This window comes from Achroia grisella, unplaced genomic scaffold (genome assembly GCF_030625045.1).
Source record: "Achroia grisella isolate CSIRO2021 unplaced genomic scaffold, CSIRO_AGI_Agris_v1 utg971, whole genome shotgun sequence".
NCBI lineage: Eukaryota > Metazoa > Arthropoda > Insecta > Lepidoptera > Pyralidae > Achroia > Achroia grisella.
The window spans coordinates 265835-282058 of record NW_026713077.1 but is presented as its reverse complement, the minus strand read 5'-3'; the positions used below and the strand labels follow the sequence as shown (position 1 = coordinate 282058).

Sequence of the window (16224 nt, the reverse complement as noted above, 5' to 3'; positions counted from 1 at the left end):
GCGCTAATCTCAGGAACTACTGGTTCGAATTGAAAAAAATATTTTGTGTTGGATAGTCCATTTGTCGAGGAAGGCATTAAACTATATAACATTACACTACGGCCAATATGAGCGGAACTGCAATGAAAGATATTGCAAATATATTGCGCGAGTCAGCTAGTGAAATATAATATCTCAGTATAATTCACACAGCGTTGTTTTCATGGGTATCATATCGGTCTCGGTGTTTTCTATGTATAATAATATCCATAACACAAGGTCTGCTTAGCTTGGGCTAACTAGATGGCGCTGTGTGAATTGTCTAGGAATATTATTATTACTTAAGGTAGGGCATATATTATTTCTGTATACATATACTGAAATAAAATATGGCCTACTTTTAAGCCGAATTTAATGACACTCGGGCAAAGAGAATACAGCTATCCGTAAATAAACCGTATCGCCCGAGCACAATGTAAGATTCGACTGAGACCAACTAAAATGGAAAGTACATAAAATTTTCCGCAAATTCCCATCCGTCTTTACGATATAAGACGACAATAAAACCAAGCATAAAATACTTTATCGTAACCATTGAAAAACACATTAAACTGCAGACAAAGCAACGCATTGCGAACATAACAAAAAGAAAATGCACATGTCGAGATGAAACAAAGATGATTTACAAATGTGACTCTATTGTTGTTAGCATAGCATTTAAAATAGCTTATATCGATATGGTATTCAATTTTGATGTATTACAAGCTAGCAAAGAAGATCACATTGTAGATAAAAGTCATTTAGAGCCAAGAAATTACGAATCAAATATATTTAGTGAAGATCATGACAATCATATGCTATTTGGCGAGCCAGTGCCAGAGCAAGATCACGGATATGATAGTAAAGAAGATATAAAAACAATATTAGAAGAGAAATATAGATTTCAGAATGATGAAACTTCCACTAGATTTAAGATATCTCACGATGATGGGGAATATCCAGGTGCTAAACAAATTTATGCTTCACTAAATATTATGTACGAGTATATAGTTAATAATTTTATTGTAAATGATTTGTTAAAATATTGTAAGAAAATAATAATACGTTAATCATTTTTAAAGGCTAAGTTCTTAAAGATTGTATATCAATTTTACGAGAAGAAAAACGAGCCTTATCAGCACCGCCGTCTTAAACTAGGCTGAGGCCCTTGGGCACACAAGAATTCAGGGCCCTTTTGGAAAGTAAAAAAAAAGCTCATTAGGTACTTATACCTAATGAGCTTTTTTAGGTACGCCTATTCCTATGTTCTTAAACATAGGAATAGGCGAAGTAATCGGTATAATGGCGTAGTATATGCCTTGTAAATACCTTCTGATAACATTACTGATTTGTGAAAAAAGTGTAGTAGTGTGCCCGACAAAAATCTTTTGAGAATAAATGTTTGAGAAAAATTAACAGTCTTTCGGGGGCCCCCTGAGAGGGGCACGGGTCTCGTGTGCCCTTATAGTAAAGACGGTATTGCTATCAGCATTGATATTTAAGCTTACTCATTCAATAACAACTTCTTAACATTCCTTGATGTAGCAGACGTGTAGGTTTAAGGGGCCCCTTGACGTACGTACCTACTCGTACGTACGTACTCACCATCACCGCTCCGCGTTTCTCTCCCTGCCCAGACAAATCTGAAATCTGGTACCGCGGTTTGCCTGCTTTAGATACACGTTCTAGTATAAAACTTACTGCAGTTCTAGTCGGGCCATGATCTTTTAGAAGATTGTAGAGATCTCTGCTATACTTCTCACTTTCAATTCAACCTCGAAAATTAACCATATAGCCATTTTTTTTAATTTATTTCAGTATTCAAAGAAGGTTCTAATGATCGCCATATTGCTTGGGCATTCCGTTCCTACGCTGCACGGAGGATAGTTGGCGGTATGGAGACCAGTATCAGCATGTACCCCTACAACGTGGCCATATCCAGGAATGGGAAGCACTGGTGCGGGGGTTCCATCATCGATGAACAGTGGGTGCTGACTGCCGGTCACTGTTTTGAATCGTGAGTAAATAAGATCTCTCATAAGTACTATTTACGGTTAAAGTTACGCAAAAAATATGTATGACGGAATTGTTCTCCTCTAAATTTCTAAAAAATAGTCCGGGACAATATGTGTCTAACTTTTATGGTTAACCTAACCTAACTTAAGGTCACTATAACCTTTTTTTTGGTAATGAATTTTGTTCTAAAAGTAATACATTATTTGAAAAGATGTTCCAGTATGTCCCTGGGCATTGTCCGAAAAGCTATCCCGGCAAACGGTGTTTTGCCTTAAAATAAAAAAAAAATTAGGGGTGGACTACCCCTAACATTTAGGGGGATGAAAAATAGATGTTGGCCGATTCTCAGACCTACTCAATACGTTAATTTTAAACTTTCGTGTTTAATACGCTCACAAAATTTCATGAGAATCGGTCAAGCCGTTTCGGAGGAGTATGGGAACGAAAACTGTGACACGAGAATTTTATATATAAGATAAATAGCAACATATATATATATATATACTGTACATAAATACATATCTCATAATCTGACAATGAAAAATCGGGTACAGCCACAAATTATGGTAGAAAAAAAAAAATAGAAAGACGTGGCACAGAAGAAAGGTCAATTAAGTCCAGATAATATTCCAATAATTTACGTTAGAAGGAAAATCTACTCGTAGCGTATTTGATATGATATACCTACGAGTTAAAGAGTGCAAACGTCTTTCAGTAATAGAATTTAGGAAACCTACCGAAATTACTGAAAAAATATATTAAACAAATAGAAATTACAACTTTTTTCAGAGCATTTGACGGGAACAAAAAGAAACTGCAACCGTACGTAGTAAGAGCTGGGAGTTCGTTCCACAACCGCGGGGGATATCAAGCACGTGTAAATAAGGTAAAAAATAACATACCGAGATATTTAGAAGATTTTTGACTATATCTTTGTCGCAAGTTAAGCAGAGTTTATGTTATGGGTACTAGACAACTGATAGATATACTTAGATAAACATGTGTTTGTAAATACGTACATAATATACATAGAAAACACCCAAAACAATACATACAATCATAATCATGAATACAAATGTTTGCACCGTGCGAGGAATCAAAACCGCGACCATCGGCAGTAAAACGGTATGTTACCGCTAGATATAGCAGCTAGTATATTTTTTATAGCATAGGGTCCAAACGAGCCTGCAACCTACCTGATGGTAAGTAATTACCGCCGCCCATGAGCTGCGGGTGCTACGTACGCCAGGGGAATTACAAGTGCGTTGCCGGCCTTTTAAGAAGGAATAAGCTCTTTGAAGTTTTCTATATCGTATCTGTTCGGAAATACAATTTCTGGTTATATTACTTCATTTAAATTCTTTCCTGTAGGTTTTCTTTCCAGAAAACTATTCTCCGGGTAGCGCAGACTTCGACTATTGTTTATTGAGATTGGACCGGCCGATGCCCGTCGGTCGGAACATAGCTGTTCTCAATCTACCCTCCAAGGGTTACGTGATGAAGGAAGGCGATATACTGATCGTCACAGGCTGGGGAAGTATTGATGTAAGTTGGTATTTGTTTATTTTACATACTTGTAATGATAAACAAGCTGACAGCACAGCTATTTCTATTTCTCACACACATACACATTTACACAAACCCACAGATATGCTCACCACTCTCACCCGTATTCTGCCATTATCCTTCCCCTATAATATATTTACAAACTTATTATTTTTTGTCTAACTCTAAACATTATGATTATAGTTTATTAGGAGAACCTAGTTCAGGCATTGTAATTTATTTAAAGTACATATCACATGTGCCTGCGGTTGTACCTATTTCAGACACCAGCTTCTCACAATAATTGATTGTAATAGTAAAATGCAATGTACCATCAAAAATACATGTATTTGTTGCCAATGTATTGTTGTACAATGTTTGTGAGGAGAAATAAATAACATTATTATTATTATATTTCTATTTATATTCCTAGGAGTCAGGATATGGCCACATCCCAGATAGGATGCGGTTCGTGCCCGTGCCGGTGATGGGGCTGACCGACTGCCAGAAGTCCTACAGATTCTACATCACCCCCAGGATGCTGTGCGCCGGATACGCAACTGGTGGAAAGGATGCTTGTAATGTATGGATTTATTCTTCCTAGAACAAAATAGACGAGGAAAAATGTTAGGACACTTGATACACGACACTTGAGGCACGATGATTTCATGAAAATTATTATTGAGGGGAAAATAAAAGGAAAGAGGGGGAGGGGAAGACCAAGGAATAGCTACATCAAACAAACTGAGGACAAAATGGGAGTCGTGTCGTATCAAGAATTAAAGAGCATGATGGAAGATCGCGGAAAGTGGCAAGAGCTCCACCGACAAGAGCGTAGCTCTTAAATTATGAATGAATGAAGAACAAAATAAATACTTTAGTTTTAAATCTACAATATAATAGTATAATAATGAAATATTGTTTTAACTGTGATAATGAATAACTAGTAGTCACTCAGTGGTCGAAATCCGGGACATAATTAATTTAAATTAATATTTGCACATTATTAAGATTCTATTGTCAAAGACTATATACCCTACTTCTATAATCATCTGCACTGGCAGTTGCGCAGGCAATGATAAAAGAGTAATGTTTTTCATTGATTTTTATGCATACTTTTATAAAAAATATTAGTACTCTGCACTTCTTATATAAACAATAAGTGTGCTAAATTTCTACTGTTACGTCTGCGCGTCGTCTATCTTCAAAAAAGGTGTACAAAGTATTTGCTTTAATAGTTAATATAATGACTTCTAAGATACAGATTTCCTCTCTACTTTAGGGTTCAGTCTCCTACAAATTTATAAATAAACAAAAATGAATTTAAAGAAATATTTTACAAATAACTCTGCACAATTCACACGTCGCCCTCTAGTCCCAAGCTAAGCAGAGCTTGCATTATGGGTACTAGACTTTAAATACTGATATAAACTAAAAAAGGACGCAGGCTACTTTTTAATGTGAACCAAATGCCGTACCGTAAGGGTTTGAAAGTTGAAGCTTGAAACTTATTTTTCAGTCTGTAGGGTAAAATTTTAACAAATTAAATGTAAAACCAAATAGGGGATGAAAGTTTGTGTAAAAATTCGTCATTCGTCGTCAATTCCACGTGGAGAAAGTCGCGGGTACAGCTAGTTAAACTGACTACAAAAGGTGGTCTTATCGCTAACATAATTTCTTACAGCCTTTATGTTTTATAACCTTTTTTTTAAATATAGCATGACTCCGGGGGGCCGGCAGTCCGCGACGGGGTACTATTGGGTATAGTCTCGTTTGGTGGCAAAAAGTGCGGGGACCCGAGGTCCCCCGGCGTCTACAGTCGGGTCTCGCAAATTACAGACTGGGTTGAAAGAACTATAACCTCCAACGAGGCCTATAAAGAACCTGAACTGGTGCCGAAGATCAAGAAGGCACGGCAAAGAGAGAAGGAGCTACAGAAGTAAGTTTATTTGTAGAATTCACGACGGTATATACATGTATATTATACATATAAACCTTTCTCTTGAATCACACTGTCTATAGCTGAAAACTGCATTAAAATCCGTTGCGTAGTTTAAAAGATCTAAGCGAACAAACTTATTTTTATACTATGTAAAGATTATTATTAGCTTAACTAAAGTAAGTAGTTTGGCTAAAGTTAGTAATTCGTTTTATGGCAATTGCGTAAGGTTTTACAATAAAATACCAGAGTCTGTTATAAATCTGCCAGAAAAAAGATTTAAATGTCAAATAAAACACTTCCTTTGCAAAAAAGCTTACTATAAAATTGAAGAATTCGTTAACGATAATAATGTTTTTATAGAAAAACTTTAAATCCATAGCACTGACAATTTTATCTGATTACACTAATACTGAGTGCGTAGCGATTTCTATGTTGATTATCGCATGCCTCTTACTTGTTATACTGTACATCTATTAAAAAGAGCAACACACAAGTTTCTTGCTCATTCTTCTTGTGATGATGAGTGGTATAAAAATGACTATTCAAAAGTGCTTGTAATGGTTTATTTGAATAAAGATTATTTCTATTTCTATTTCCACGACTTCGTCCACGTGGAATTTTACTTTTTCTAAAATAAAATTAGCCTTAGTAACTCCTTATAACATTATTTTTACTGCAAGTGTAAGTCCCTCGCCATAGCCAGGTCAGAACAAGAACAAACAAAAAAAAATAACATTATTCTTCATATTTTTGTGCATTTAGTGACAAGTGGTTAATATTACAAACAGACACTTTAATTTTATATATTTGTATAGATTTATTATAAAATTAGATTTGTATTAATTTATGTATTGTGTATATCATCTATACATATAAATATTTTTTGTTGGAGTGTCTGTTTGTAACATTGAAAAAACCGTTAAAATACAAATATGGTACCTACATACACTAATATAACATTTTCTTCAATTTTTGTCTGTCTGTGTGTTTGTTCTGGCTAATCTCTGAAATGACTAGACCGATTTTGACGAGACTTTTATTGGCAGGTAGCCGATGTAATAAGGAGTAACTTCGGTTACTTTTATTTTAGAAAAATAAAGTTAAATTCCACGCGGAAGAAGTCGCGGGAACAGCTAGTGTAAGATAGTTTGTAAATGGATATATTTGTATCCATTCTATTTCAGATTTAAAGCACGGGTAGAGGATAAAAAGAATAAAATAAAGGGTTGGCTCAGGGAGACGCTAAAGTCACAATCCTTCATAGAACTAGCCAAGAAGAAGCTTAAAGAAGCTGGATTTGATACACGCAGGTTAATCCATTGCTTACTTGTAACAGGAGTTCATGAATACACAACAAGCAAATGGTTTTGTATTGTTTTCTATAGATCCCCCGTCAAATTCAAACGGGGATCGAAATTACGACGGTCTGAGCTGAGTTTCAAAATCCTAGCTGTACCCTCAGACTAAAGTTTTATCCATCAGACATGAGTTAGTCTTCAACCGCTCCATAAGTAGATCTGCGGGTTTGGAGTACCATCTGTACTCGCCCACTACAGTTCGATGAAGCTATAAAGACCAGCTGCGGCCAACAGCATCAGAATAGTTATAAAAAAAATATAAGCTGTGTTTCAATAGATATTTTCTGCTGCATTTTTCCACTTCTGGTTGTCTGTAAGACATTACTTTAAGCATAAAGAGTTATACATTTTATATGTTCCTATTACAGGACTTTACCTGCCCCTGAAATCAACGCTAGTATCTTAGACGACAAGACTATAGATGAAATTAATTTAACTAATCTGTTATACGAAAGAATTTTCGAGGTAGATGACAATAATGAATCTGACAAAATGTTGCGGATGCTGGCTATGCAGGAGGTGATGTTAAACGATGCTCCTAGTACAAAACGCGGTCACAGTGACGAGGAGATCAGCAAGAGTGTGGAGGCATTTTTTGTTTATGTCAGTAACGTTTAAATATCATATATTATGTAGTATATAAATTAGTATTGAGATCAAAATTGTTTTATTTTATCAATAGATTTTTGTTTTAATATAAGTGCGCTATCTGGAGATTTTTTTTAGAAACTGCTTACTAAATACTTTTGAATACAAAAATAAATAAAATTATTTATTCTTGATTGTGTTTCATAAGAACTTTATAAAAGTGCATTGGATTGAAAATAACTTTGGGATAACATTCAAACTAGGTCTGCAAAAACTTGTAGATAAATTTCTAGTAACGTCTATTACAAGATATCGAATATTATACATATATTACTGCCATCTCTGTAACACAAAATGAACTACAATATGTAGTACAGAACAACTAATTAGCTAAAAGTAATTCTAACAATCGAAAATTAAATAAATAATAATTATTATAATAATAACAAACAATATTATTAATACTTCGATTTAACAAAAGTTTGTTCTAATTACAAAATTGTTTAAAACATATTTTATGAATGTGTTTAGCATTCTCACTATTCAACGCTAGATGGCGATAGTAATAATTTCACCAAGGTAAACTAGATGGCGCTGTATTTAGTACAACAATTAATTTTATAATTTAGATTCAAATTAAACACAAATTTTTAAATTACTCTCTTATTAGAAAAATAAACTCCTTAATAGTTTACTGTTTTGTATAAATACAATGATTTATCTTATTGTGAGATACCAGTTTTATCGTTATGGTTTCTTAAATAAAACTACCTACTAGATATTTTCAATAATAGAAAATAAATATATGAAAGCCTCAACCCTTAGGCCGTAGTCTTACTAATATTGTTCCCGGATTCGATTCCTCGTAATCCTTAATAAGTTTGAAATCGGCATAGAGAATATGTCAAGTAAATAAATAACTTCTTAATGCAACGGTACTAACGCCTCTAGCGGTGAGTTGTCAAACTATTTTATCATAATTATGTTTCATATCTATCGTGGTATGGACATGTAATGCGTAGGAATGAAGATCATATCCTAAGGACGGTGTTACATATGAATGTGGATGGTTATAAGGGTAGAGGAAGGCCGAAAAAGAGATGGATGGACTGTGTGAAAGATGATATGGTGAGAAAGGGAGTAAATAACGGGATGACTGCGAACAGAGATGAATGGAAGAGAAAAACATATTACGACGACCACAAATAAATGGGATAAGGAAGAAGCAGGTGATGATGATGTTTCATGTTTACAATTTTAAAATGGTTTGCTTTCATGACTTAATGGAAGCTCACCATTTTTGTCAAACAGACAACTAAATCATATTGATTAATTCTATAATTTGTTAATTTGTACATATCTGTATTTATTATAATATTACGTGATTTCATGTAACAATAATAATTGATATCATTACAAGCATTCCTTGTATAGTATGAGCTCCTGGTATGTAAGTACAATGTTACTATTTCAGTTATGCATACAACAAAGTTATTTTATTTAAACCACCATATCTAGTTTATATTTAAACGGTTAAAAACGCTTTTGTTAACTTTAGCCACTTCAAGATATTTTCTCACACTTTAAAAATATTGTTAGTTTATTATTCATTAAACTTAAGAACTAATAAGTATGCGTCAATCACTAGTCAATGATAGGATTTGAGTGATGAGTCATTTTGTCGTAAATGAAGAGGTATAACATTTTTCAAGTGACAATGATATTAGGAAGATATTAGGAATTCCAGAATGGAATCCTAACAAATGACGGGCAACGATGGGCATTATAGTATTTATACTAATACTAGCTGACGCGGCAAACGTTGTTTTGACATATAAATTAATAACGCTATAAAAAAATAGGGGTTGTGATAGAGGGGTGAAAATTTAGGGTTGTATGTATTTTTTAATGACACATAAAAAATTTGAAATAAAAAGTTTTGCCTAAAAAATAAAAAATAATGTTAGGTATGAAAAATAGATAGTAGCCGATTCTCAGAACTATTGAATATGCATATAAAATTTCATAAAAACCGGTCAAGCCGTTTCGGAGGAGTATGGTACCTAACATTGTGATACGAGAATTTTATATATAAGATTATAAAAGGATGATTTTTTTTTTTAATGATAATGAGCATGCTGGCGGGGCACCGGATGATAAGATGAGCATGAGGTCAGGTCAGTTAGCACATCGTAACAAATTCACCAGGCATTTATTACGATGGTTTCCGGGGGGAACCACGTGGAGGTCAACCTGACGTAGTACATTGCTAGCAATGGGGTCATCAATCCACAACCCCCCCCCCCCGGGGTGTACCATGTCAATTGATATCCACGTGATTCCCCCCCATCCTGGTAAATGCCTGTGAATTTGTCATGTTGGGCTAACTGACCAGACCTCATCTTCTCATCCTCCACTGGTGTCACGCCAGCGTAAACTGTTAACGCAGCGGGGGCACTACTCCATTAACAACCAATTAAAAAAAATACTAGCGACTTCATTCGACAAGAATAATAATAATAATAATCTCAGGACAATTCACACAGCGCCATCTAGACCCAAGTTAAGCTAGCTAAAGCTTGTGTTATGGGTACTAGACAACTGATACATATACATAGATATTTTTTTTTGTAAATACATACATATTATACATAGAAAACACCCAGACCGACAATCATACTCATGAATACAATTGTGTGTGCCGTGCGAGGAATCGAACCCGCGACCATCGGTCGTAAAGCGGTGTACTAGACCGCTAGACCACCGAGGTCGTCATCAAGAATAGGGACCGTAGATACCATTTTTAATGTTTTAATTTAATTATTTTAAAAATAAGACACATACGTATAAATACTTACTTTAATAAGGTAGGTATTTGAAGCGAACTGCAAATAGCTTCTTGAAATGAAATGAAATGAAATGTATTTATGAAATGAAATGTATTTATTTGCATGAAATATGGCACCTAACTAAATTCGAAAGAAATCTACTTTTGATGCATGAAATAAACAAAACAATAACCCAAATAAAGAAGAAAATGTTTAATACTCTTACTCAAGAATACCAAAGAATAAAGTTGCAACGTTCTAGCTTCATTAATGACGAATTTCTATACAAATTTTCATCCGCTTCCATTTTATTTTATCCTTACAAGAGTATTTTTTTAAAATTTTTTTACAAACGGAACGTCATATTTATTTATAGCTGCACCCGAAACTTCGTTCGCGTGGAATTTTACTTTATTTTTCTAAAATAAAAGATTTTATCTATAATAAAGGTAAGTTACTCTTTATTACATCAGCTACCTGCCAATAAAAGTACCGTCAGCCGGTCCAGCCATTTCAGAGATTAGCCGGAACAAACAGAAAGACATACAGACAGACAAAAATTGTAAAAAATGTTATTTTAGTGTATGTACCATATATATATATTCATATGCATGTAGTAAAAACGGTTTTTTTTCAATATTACAATAAGACACTCCAATTTGATTTATATGTATAGATTATTAATCAACAGCCTAAAAAATAAGTTACAAGTTTCTAGATTTAAAAACGTCGTTTCCAACAATCTTTCTCTCTTCTCCCGTTTCAACCCGTTAGATTCCTTTTTTTACAATAAATTGTGCCTATGTCCTCTGGGTATACCTGTTTCATGTAAATCGGTTCAGTAGTTTTGACGTAATGAATTCGTCATTTTCGAAGCTAGAAAATTGCAACGTTCTAGCTTAAATATTAAAATAATTAGCCTAAATATTTAGAAACCCTATCCGAGGTTACTATTCCACGCGAACGAAGTCTCGCGCACAGCTAGTATATAATATAATGGGCTGGTTTGTTTACAACGAAATGGTCAGCGGAGTGGATCATTCAAATTCCACCAAGTTACATAATTCTGTACAATGTCGCAAATAGAGTTATGTGATGGAAAAATATATAAAATCATAGACGTGTTATGAAAGAGTTTTCAGAGAAAATACTACGTAGAGGGAAGACTAAATAATGTGAATACTTATTAATATGTATTTACGTATTTACTTAGAATAGCATTTATTTAAAGAGCACACCCAAGCTCCTTGCTGATTCTTCTTGTGATGCGACTGCGATCCGAATGAGTAGTAGTATAAAAAAATATTAGAAAGAGAAATAGAAATACAAATAATCTTTAGTCAAATAAACTTAATATAAGCACTTTTGAATAGTCAAGTTTTTTTTTATTCTACCGCTTATTCGGAATGCAGATTCAACACAAGAAGAATAAGCAAGAAACTTGTAACACACAAGCTCTTTTAAATAAATATTGATTTACTTATATTTAATTAACAACAAGGATTAGGCATGCGACAATCAACATAGAAACCGCTACGCACTTAATCTCTGTTCAATCAGATAACATTGTCAGCGCTATGAATTTTAAGTTAGATATTTTCTACAAAAACATTTTTTATTTATAAATTCTTTAATTACGATTCAAAATTATATTAAGTTTATTTGAATAAAGATTATTCAAGTGCCTACTATAAATATAATATTGTTTCAAAATATTTATATGTTGCTTTCGGATATAAAAAAAATTACATATAAAGGAGTTCAAACAAGAATTGCAGGCATTTCTACTACCTGTACTAATATTTTTATATTCTAATGAGCTGTAATAATGGCATGTATAATATAAGTAGCGGTTTTTAAGAACAAGCTCTAAAATTGTACTAAGTAATGTATTTTATAATATAGTTTGAAAAAACATGTTTGTCTGTCACTTTATTCTCGTTAATATCTATAACTGTTAAACCGATTTCGATTTTTGAAAGGGGTTTTACGTTATATGATATATTTATTTTATGTTATACAGGGTTAATAACTATAACAATAGGTCAATAGCTGCTGAATTTCAAAATCGCACTACCCGCCAGAAACTAGAATAGACTATATCATAACGTTCATTTGAATGAACAGCGGTCCTTCACAGTGCAATGGTATTTCCGAACCGAGACGATATTGAAACCTTCAAAAAAAGACCTTATTCCATCTTAAAGGCCGGCAACGCACATGCAATTCCCCTAGTGTTGATTGTTATTATCTCAGGACAATTCACATAGCGCCATTTAGTCTCAAGCTAAGCAGAGATTTTGTTGTGTACTAGACAACTAATAGAGACGTTTTTGTGGTAAATGCATAAATATATGTTATATGTGCATTTACTACAAAAATACAAAATCCCCAACCGATACAAACAATCATACTCATGAGTACAAATATTTGTACTGTACGAGGAATCCGCGACCATCGGAAGTAAAGCAGCGGTGTGATAAACCGCTACACCGCCGAGGTCGTCAAATATATGCACAGCTTCGAAGAATCTAAAAGAGCCACTTTTCAAGTTACCTCGTCTTCATTGTAAATTGAACTTGTACACTGGCGTTACGATTCGCACGACCAACAAATTCATGCCAACGTCGCTGCGCTCTAGCACCAGCTTGCCATACAACAGTTTCGCATTCTCCCCAAATTAAGACCAAAATCCCCATATTCCTTGGATTATGTTGTTTTGAAGGTGAATAACAAGAGTTCAACTTTAACTGTTACTATAATAAGAGTTTAATCTACTTTACAACTGTCTCTAATATTTAATAAGCTTCATATGACACTATGTCTACAATATTAGTAAGCATAAGAATGAGAGAGGGCTGCGGAACGTATAAAAATCCTTGTTTGTACCGTTGAAAAATGTACGAGGTTTTTAGCCTTTGGTATGAACATAGTCATAAGATAATTGGGAACGTCTTTATAGAACGTCATTATTTACCTAGTAATCTCATAGAAGAATAGTACAGTAAGCTGTCACAATACGTCATGCTGCTTGTGAGCCATACTACCAGTTAATAGTTTAAAGGTATAAATTTTCTATAGTTTTATTTACGCAACGCATTTTAATTCGGCAAAAGATAGAGTGATTCAAGAGGAAGGTTTATATAATAATTAATATATGCGTGTTATAACATGGTAATCATCCGTGCAAAGCCGGGACGGCTTGCTAGTTTTCTATGTACGTTAGTTTTAAGGCAATTTCTTATAATTTAATATAGGCAAATATTCTTAAATTTATTATTTAAATATCCTTAAATTTGGGGAGAAAATCTCCAACCTGACAACACTGCGGGGTAACCACGAGCGGTTTACATAACGTATTTGTTATATAACGTTTGATTTAGGAGAACGTGTCACGGTTAACAGGAAAGTGATCGGTTTTACTCCACTTAAAAATACAAAAAGCATTAGACATCATACCAGAGAACGCTCGTCATTTTACTTACGTAATAACAGTTCTCATGGAATCATTCATGATGATTTTAATAGATATGGGTGACCTTTGTAGTTTTTATATAATTGAAAACTAACTGACGGCTCACCTTATGGTAAGTGGTAACCGTCGCTTATATATGTTACACTAGCTATGTCCGCGGTGTTAGCCGCGTGAAACTTGCAGCCTAAGTGTTATTCTGATGTATAAGCTATTTTATTGTAAAGTTTCATTAAAATCCATTCACTAGTCTTTCCGTGAAAGAGTAACAAACCACCATCCATGCATACTCACATACTTTCGCGTTTATAATATTAGTAAGATGTATAACACTACGGATCATTTCTGCCCTTCTTTCGTTGACACTTCGAAATACTACGACTTCTAACTTCCATATCTGGCAATTTCACTCCTTTATCTCACATTGTAACCGAAACTCATCGTAAAAAGCAAGACTGTAACAATAAGACTTGAATAGGTGAGATTGAGGTAGAGTTGGCAACTGTCCTGTTTCTCAGGAGATATCTGTTTTTTTATAGTCCTAGGACGTCCTCAATAGTTTTAAACGGCATCCTAGGTATTCAAAATAAAAATTTAGTTTTAAATACAGAAAATAAAACAAATATGATTATTTGAATTACTTTAATTTCATGACTATTATTGCTGTTTTTAAAATAAATTGTCATCTTTTTTCCAACATTAATTCCTATTTTATTTAAATTATAGCGTTGGCAAACCTAGGCTGAGATACCCGCGATGTCAACTTTTCACTAAATCTACTTCCGCTGAAATGGATATTGTAATTTTTTTCCTTCTCGCGCGCTTTCATGCGAAAAGTACTTGACCGCTTGAAATGAAATTTAGTACACAGATAGATAGATAGATAAAAATTTTATTCACGTTAAAAGCACACACACACACACAATAGGAACTGTAATAATAAGAACAAAAATAAAACAGATATACACATTACATTAGTGAAGTCAAACAAAATACAATACACAACAATTATACAGATAAAATAAAATGCAATACAGATAACAAAAAACGGTATGAGTAACGTAGATAGTCTAGACCCTGGGAAAGGATATAGGCTACTTTTTAATTCGAAAAAAGAGCATTAAGGGGTTAAAAGGTTGAAAGAAGTATCGTCCTGCTGGAAACCAGTTTGCAGGTTTTCAGGGCTAAACTGGGCATTCATGATCATTTTATAATTCTGTATCCATGCCCTGCCAGCGTAAACCGTTAGCGTAGGCGGACTACCATAAAAAACATGCGACCCCCGTGAGACGGTATGCTATACCGTTAGAACACCGAAGCCGTCAAATAAGTTCATATAGGTTTATTATATAGGTTAATTATAACCAAATGGATGTCCAACTGAACTATGTATACATTAAAGACAGTGGGTTATGTATCATTGACCCACTAACTTTTATACATTGAGTCGCCGTAAAAATGCAAGCGTTTGTTTACATTTACAAAGTGTATTTATATATATAAACAGTTTGGGCAATTCGTCGTTAATTACTATGCAAACTTTGTTAATGTTTTTATTAGTTTTATGCGTAACAGTTCGCGGAGCGATCAAGTTAGTTTATCTCATGGGATGTAGTTATTTTAGTTCGTTCGTTGTCCATCTCTACTAAGGCTAAAGGTGTTTTTTATGTTCTCAATATGAATGCATTTCTTTAGGTCTCAAATACTGGATTTAAAGAGCAACACACAAGTTTCTTGCTCGTTTTTCTTGTGATCAGTCTGCGTTTTGTATGAGTGGTAGAATAGACAAAATATGACTATTCAAAAGTGTTCATATTATGTTTATTGGATTAAAGTTTATGTCTATTCTTTCATTTTTGCTTTTAATAAAGACAAAATACTATACATATACTCGTACGTGAAGTTGGATAGGTTAATGATAGACTTAGAGAAAGAGAAATAGGAAGCAAGCGGCAAAAACAAAAGAAGGAAGTAGAACGAAAAGCAAGAGGATAAAGATGGAGAAATAAATGTATAAGAGCAGACTATAGTGAAAACTATTATTCTCCCACTATATGCATAACACTACGTACACGAATATTAGGTAGATTTGTATGTTTGAATGTTCGGGGTAATATCCGGTACTACTAATACGATGTAGAAAATTGTTATAGGTTTTCGAGAATGCCTTTTCGCTATATTGAATGAAAAATGTTGCAAAAATATGGCCTGTCGAAGTTGTCAGTTTGTATATAATAATTATTATAAATAGAGACATACAAATACATATTAATAAGTATATATAGTACCTACATTATAATATATTTACCATTGTGTGTTGTATACATTTCTAATTGACATAACTTTGTCCAGTAAACATTTTTGATTCTCCTTTTTCTTTCTGCTTTAAAAAAAAGTCACTAACAAATGTTTTATTGTATTGTACTTCCCTAGCCTATCAAGTGAACTGGCTAACTG

At 33.8% G+C, this 16224-nt stretch overlaps 1 protein-coding gene across 1 annotated transcript; it reads left to right on the top strand.

Moving 5' to 3' along the window:
* The first annotated feature begins 656 nt into the window (after positions 1-656).
* LOC131854193 (transmembrane protease serine 11E-like) lies at positions 657-7497 on the top strand. The gene is made up of 8 exons (XM_059205322.1): positions 657-981; positions 1837-2035; positions 2824-2920; positions 3406-3579; positions 4013-4162; positions 5298-5518; positions 6706-6831; positions 7248-7497. The coding sequence occupies exons 1-8, from the start codon at positions 657-659 to the stop codon at positions 7495-7497; spliced, it is 1542 nt and encodes a 513-aa protein (XP_059061305.1).
* The last annotated feature ends 8727 nt before the right edge of the window (positions 7498-16224 follow it).

Excerpts from the sequence above, each read along its gene's own strand:
- LOC131854193 (XM_059205322.1), top strand. The coding sequence starts at position 657 with ATGATTTACAAATGTGACTCTATTGTTGTTAGCATAGCATTTAAAATA. Across the intron at positions 2,036-2,823 it reads GCCGGTCACTGTTTTGAATC|AGCATTTGACGGGAACAAAA; the intron begins GTGAGTAAATAA and ends AACTTTTTTCAG. Across the intron at positions 3,580-4,012 it reads CAGGCTGGGGAAGTATTGAT|GAGTCAGGATATGGCCACAT; the intron begins GTAAGTTGGTAT and ends TTATATTCCTAG.